This window comes from Crocodylus siamensis, chromosome 4 (genome assembly GCF_052110815.1).
Source record: "Crocodylus siamensis isolate JL-2025a chromosome 4, ASM5211081v1, whole genome shotgun sequence".
NCBI lineage: Eukaryota > Metazoa > Chordata > Crocodylia > Crocodylidae > Crocodylus > Crocodylus siamensis.
In genome coordinates this window covers 142,949,464-142,956,130 of record NC_143398.1, presented here as the reverse complement: position 1 = coordinate 142,956,130, position 6,667 = coordinate 142,949,464, and the positions used below count along the sequence as shown (strand labels likewise).

Below are 6,667 nucleotides of genomic sequence, written 5' to 3'. Positions count from 1 at the left end.
TCCAACTCCATCTCCTTATTGGCGAATTGTGGCAATGATCCTTGGGCTCTTTTGCTTGGGTTTCATGGCAACAGCTGGTGTCTTAGTTGTCAAGTGTAAGTATTAGCAGGAAGTTTTAATGTTAATAATATAAAAATGTTTGGAAGACATTGAACAGGGACGATTTAGCTTTGAGGGTGAGGGAAGCTCAAAATTATTCCTTGCTCTGTGACCTTGGGCAATCACTTGATCTTTCTTCCTCAGTTTCCCTGTATTTGATCACAGGCCATGCCTAGTCAGCTCAAACCCATGTGGCTTCATTCTCCTACATTTCTGAAGAGTGAAGCAATTTCAGGGGGAATAATAGGCGAATTTCTTGATGACAGAATTCAAAATAGATGCAGTTGTGTGTGATATAGTTCACTTGAATATTAAATGGAATAATTTCATTCTAGTTGTATTGTGAATTGAAGTTACTCAGGTGTCCCACCTAATGAGCGAAAGAGAAATGCAAGAAAACCTCACGCAGCAGCTGGAGCTCCTGCAAGCCCAGAACTTAAACCTATCAAAGACTCTGGAACAACTAGCAAGCTCGAGAGGTAAGTTGTGGGGGGAAGTACGTGCTGTTAGAGCTGGGCAGGAAGTGGTTTTGTTGTCCTTTGAGAGGTTTCAAGAGCTTGATTTTTTTTTTCTGTCTGAACCTGGGATGGAAAGCATCAAACTCTCAAAACTACCTGGGAACTGATTATCTGAGGAAAAAATCTTGGATAGCCTCAATTAAGATGTTTCATTTTTCATTTTGACTTATTTTTATAACTTTTAAATATGTAAATTAATTTAAATTTTGGGAAAAGGGCATTTTAAACCAAAAATGAAGCTTATCATTTAAGAATGTCAAAAGTATTAACAATGTCAACACTCCCCCCCACACCTGCTTCAAAAATGTACTTTGGGCAATTCATTGAAACTCAGTCTTGCCATGAACAGTTTCAGTTCAGCTTTTTAAATTCTAAAACACCCATTTTGTGGGAAAATTCCCAAATGGGTACATAGGCAATTGGTAGGGGGTGCACGTACCACCCCCGCACCCAATGGGGCTGGTGCACCCCTGTCGGCCAATACCGATTCTGTCAGTAGGGCTGGTGCCCCTCCTGCCAGGGCCACTGCAGTTGGTAGCTTCTGCGGGTGCCCCCCACCAGATTAAGGAGGCACTAGTCACTCATGAATGGGTCTAACTATTGATGTCTGTTTTGTTTCCTTAAAGCTGTTTCATTCTCATATGTTGCAGTTACAAGACCCATCACCCCTTAAAAAGGAGTGATTTTTATTGATAACAATGTGTACAAATTCTCTTCTATTCAGTCACCCATGATGGTTTCTTACTACTTTTGTGTGTGTGAATAAAACTGCACTGAAGGGGAGGTTCCAGTAAATAAAATATATCTTTTTTATTAGAAAACAGAAAATGTTAATATCATCAGCACTGCTCTGAATATGATCAGAACTATTCAACTCTTTAAAGAAAACCCAAAACTTTAAGCCAAAGATTCTTCTTTCTATCATGTGATCAAGATCTAGACTTCTAGTGCAGGAATATCTGAGTTTGCAAAAATTGTTATGCTACACATAAATCATCCATACAGTAAAACAAGGAGTGGTGTAGATTGAGAATGTAAGTGGGGAACAAAGCAAGTAGGAACAAAAATCTCCTTGACAGAGTATTATGGTTATTTCCTTGGGTAGCCGCATTCAAACTGCACTGAAAGAAAACCAGCTGATTCTAGATACATAAAGCAGCACAATTGCAGCATATCAAAGGGCTAAATATAGCCTGCAGTTGTATCTTAATTGCCATCTGGCCTGGGCAGACAAGAATATAAACTGACCAAGTTAAGCTGTGAACTACAAAGGAAAAGAAAAATAAAACAAAAAGCCTCTCCCCTCCACGCTGCCCCCAGTCAGAGCTTTTGAGAGTTTTAAAAAGCCTGGATTTCTATTAAAAAGAGTTATTGTCTGCAGTTGTTTCTCTTCTTCCTGTTTCTCTTTAATATGGTATTACCAGCTCCATGGACTCAGGGATGATTAGATAAAAACATCCACATTTCTTTATTTATTCTTCCAGACTTCACTGTTGACCCAGGGTCTTGTTATGATGCCTGGGTATAGCAAGTTAGTGGAATGACATGTTAGTTAAAAAAAAACAAAACAGCAAGACAGCCAGGTCTTTTTCTTAAGGAGCAACTAGCTTCACTTTGTCTTGCTTTACATCTTGGTAGCTACACCTGTACTAAATAATGCAAATGAGGTCTAAGATGTTATCAGTGGCACAGCTGTAATGAGTGTGAGTGTGAGTCCCAATACTTTCAGCAAGATATTAAAACAAATGAATGCAGATGTTCACATGGTAAATAGAATTCCCTAAGTTGGCTATTAAATCACAACAATAACCTAGTGAACAGAGACCAGTTTTTCAGACTTGTGTCTCAGCAGCAGATTCTTTCATATCCCTTTTCCAATCACTTATGCCAATGAAAGGTGCAGAGGTGGTCAGTTATGTTAGTCTGAAGTCAGGGAAGAGGTAGGGAGGGGTAGCCCCTTTGAAATTAACTGGATCAGACAGTCACAATCTTTCTGCATATACAAAACTGAGAGGAAAGAAAGGCTAAATTTATCCTCTTGTTCACAGAGGAACAGACAGTGTTTCTGCCCTCTGTCCAGGGTCATTTTGTTGCTGGAAATGTTGATGCAAATGAGATACTTAGTTTCTTCTTTCTTGTACATGTTGAAGGTTTCATAATATTATTTGTGAGGCTAGAGGTTATAGCCCTAAAAGTTCTGGCCAGGTTCCAAATGGATTTTACTATTATTATTTTACTTTTATTTTTGTTTGAAAGTGCTGAATCAGTTGGGTTTAGCAAACCTTTGATAGATTTGTGAACTTAACTACAACCAAACTATGGAATAACCATTGCTACCCCATAATGCAGTCTCTGGAGTGTTTTTGTAATCTTTCACAGGGAAAATATCAGAAACAGCATTTTTCTATCAACATGGTGACATTCTGTTCTGTTCTCAAGGACATAAATGTACTCCTTGCCCTGAAAACTGGCTACAGCATGGAGAGAATTGTTACTACTATTTTGCTGAATGGAAAACTTGGCAAGAAAGTGAAGCTCTTTGCTCTTCTCTGGATTCTAGATTCCTTAAGATAGAGAGTAAGAAAGAGCTGGTAAAGATTTATTTTTAATTTCTCTTATCATCTGGTGTATAATTTGTATTGTTCATCTAAGGGAGAAATCCTGAATGGTGCTTGATGCATAAGAACAACCAGCCAGATCTTCAGATGAATTAAATCAAGGTCCTTCTTTCTTAGTCTGATTGCCTGTCTCAGGACTTAATTGAATTTGAAGACTAAGATGGTTTGGTTTGTTATTCTGTCTCTTGTCCCATGAGATCCAAATGTCTGCCCATCTCCTTTCCTTACTCCTACAATATTGTGCAGGCAAATCTTTCTTTAACTGACTGAATAGGTAAAATGAAATGTCCTCTCAGATCTCATGAGCAAGTAGTTTAAACTCTGAAGCTTATGATTTTTTGTGTATTATTCTCATTTTGACTTTCATTACTGTAAGAATACCATGTGCTGCTCATTTAGGGCCTTGGTACATGCCACAAAATTGGCTTTTAAAGTGGCTTAAATGCCTTTTTGCACTGCTTTAACGGTGTTGCTGTTTGCATGCTCCGCACCATATGCCACTTTTAAATGACTTTGGTACGTAGCAAGATAAAACACCTCCGAGGTGTTTTAGTTTGCTACCTAACAAACTGCAACAGTGCACAGGGTGCTGGAAGCTGACATGCTCAGGGCTTGGTGGGCCCTGCACAGCTCAGGGACTGTGGGACCTGGCAGAAGCCTGTGTAGGCAGGCTCTACTGAAAGAAAAAAGAAAGTGGCAAGCCTGATCTTTTTTCTTTTTTTCCTCCCTGGAGCCTTCCTGCCTGAGCTGTGCGGGGGCCCAGTACTTCCCTCCAGCAGCTCGCCCCACCTCCCTCTCCTCCCGCCGCTGAAGAGGCAGGTAAGAATCAGGCCACTACCCTTATATACACACCACAGGGGTTTCGTTTGGTTTAATTCTCCCTAAATTGAAACAGTGTTTTAAAAAACCCACCATTTCAATTTAGGGAGAATTAAACTGAATTAAACCCCCATGGCGCAGCCTTAAAGAGCTAAAACCTTTCATTTCCCCCTCTGATGGTGTGTCCTCATTAGTAGAAATGTGCATCCCCTGGGGACAAATAGCCACGGTACACATTTGTACTGCTAGTTGTCCCCAGGCAATGTCCTTGCATGTGTGCTCTGGCATGCAGCAAGTTGACCAGGGTGGGGTAGAAGAGGCAGGAGCCAGCACTTGGATGACCCCAGCTGCCTTACCTGGGGTCCTGGGGCCCACCCAGGGCTCCAGCAGTAGAGATCTGGGTGCAGGGACCCTGGCTGGCAGCCAGAACTTGGATCTGGCCAGCAAGGCTCTGGTTTCAGGTAAGGCATGCTGCCACCACATGCACCACCCCACTTTTATCTGGCAGGTTGTTGTCTGACACCAGGATTTCCTGGTGTCAAAAAACCTGCCATGCTGCACATTAGCAGCAAAGCAAATGCCTACATGTGGAGTATGTGTAGTTTGCAGCACTGCAGATAGGTCTATGGTGCTGCAAACCACACGTGTATGTTCGTGTGGGCATGCCCTGAGTAGTGGATTTTGAGGGAGAGAATTTCTTCCAGACCTATTAGCCAATTCTATGAAGCACTGATCAACCTCAGTTCCTCCCAATGTACCCAACAACAGTTGATGACACTCAGCATCTCATTCTTTTTGGCCTATAAAATCTTAATAATTGCCAGGACTTAGAAGACTTATCTAGGTTTCCTTGTAAAACAAAATGTGTTATAAGTGGCAGATACCAGAGTCTCTTTTTCTGTTTCTAGCTATCTCTCCCCCTCTCTAACTCTGAGCAGCTTCCAAGTCATGATGAGATTCAAAACTCCGCTTATCTCTTTCCATGTAGGATTTTGTAATGAAAACAGCACAGTTATACAGTTCCTATTCTTTCTGGATTGGTTTATCTCATAATGGAGCTGGCCAACCATGGTTGTGGGAGGATGGCACACCTTTTTCCAGTGACCTGTAAGTCTGTACTATATCTAAAAAGAATGGAGTTTTGGGCATATGTATTACATAAAATGTAATTTGAGGTACGAAGCAAAAAGTGATACTATATCAAGAAATCACCCACTCATCCAACTGATCCCACCCTCCTTTTGTTAGCTCATGTACTCATGTATTACTTGTGTACCTGACAAAAACAGATGGATAGTTATCTGACAGCTGACTTACCTGTTATTTAAGGTGGTGGCAGGGTTGGAACTAATAATGCTGATCTGTGATTTTTACAACCTGAATCAGGCTGCAGCTGGATGGAAACTCTGATTTTCTGTTCTAGATTTCGCATCCCAGAAGCCAGTTCCAGTTCTTCCCTGGTCTGTGTGTGGATTCAAGGTACAAATGTCAGCACTGCAGAATGTAGTGATTACAAGTTCTGCATTTGTGAGAAGATGGCAAATCCACCAGGGATTGGGCAAAAAAGGCTAATCAGACCGATGGCAGGGCGCAATACTCTATAAAGAAATGCATGCTGGGTTCTGCGATACTGAAACTAGTTCTGCCTAGTGATTTCTGACAAAGGCAGATCCCGTTTCTAGTCTGCATGATTGTGGAAAAATGCTTGAAAATGTGACCAGAGTAGATCCCAGAAGCTCAAAATCCAGAAGGGAACTACAAACATCCAAAATTTATTTACTTACCAGAATTTTAATTCTCCAAATTTTCATGCCTGGTGTTGGCAATACTGGACAGTAATAGGAAACTGTGTTACATCTGGTGGCTATCAAAGAAACAGTGTCAGGGTATGGCACACTCTATCCATTCTGTCTGTTTGCTCTGGATAATTGTTTTCTTAAATTATATTGTCCAGCCTGTATACTGTGAATTTTACAACCTGTATAAATATTGTTGGTAACAATAATTTGTGTGGTATATCCTTCTTCCTGATCCTCTGTGACTGAGGACCTCAAACTTCAGAGCCTTGTAAGCTGGCTGTGAAAAGCCATAACACCATAAGCTCTCTATATGTGGTGTCCTTATACTTGCATCTCTCTGGGAGGCTGAATGGGCAGCAGGGATACAAAGTCTTGGAAGTCTTGTTTCCATAGCACCAATCAACTCTAAAGCTGTTAGGAATGAGGCCCTGTCAGCAGGAAAACTTGCCAGCTTTTCCTGTTCCTGTTAATACCTTTCTGATGCATTTAGTGAATATTAAGCTCTGAAATCAAAAGAAATAGAGAAGGATAAAGGCCATTCTGCTTTTGTAGTACCACAGACATAAAAGACTGCTCATCCTTATAAATTCTGTCTCACTAGTGTCATTTAGTATTTGAGGCTGTGAAAAAGAGGGTCTTTGTCCTAAAACTAGATCATTGGTGAAGGGCTGGGCACCACTTTGAGTTCTCCTAAAAGCAGTGGCTAATGACCCAGGAAAATAGTCATTTTAGGATGGCTTAAAGACAGTGATTGAACAGATTGAATGCTAACTAGGACTGAACAGTCTTAGTTAAGACAGTAACAATAACAGCA

The 6,667-nt window shown here is 40.9% G+C and overlaps 1 protein-coding gene across 1 annotated transcript; it reads left to right on the top strand.

Annotated features, from left to right (window-relative positions):
- LOC149866652 (C-type lectin domain family 1 member A-like) lies at window positions 1-6,040 on the top strand. Its single transcript, XM_090041156.1, has 6 exons — window positions 1-95; window positions 453-578; window positions 3,057-3,194; window positions 3,969-4,054; window positions 5,043-5,161; window positions 5,478-6,040. The coding sequence occupies exons 1-6, from the start codon at window positions 35-37 to the stop codon at window positions 5,656-5,658; spliced, it is 711 nt and encodes a 236-aa protein (XP_089897282.1). The 5' UTR covers window positions 1-34; the 3' UTR covers window positions 5,659-6,040.
- The last annotated feature ends 627 nt before the right edge of the window (window positions 6,041-6,667 follow it).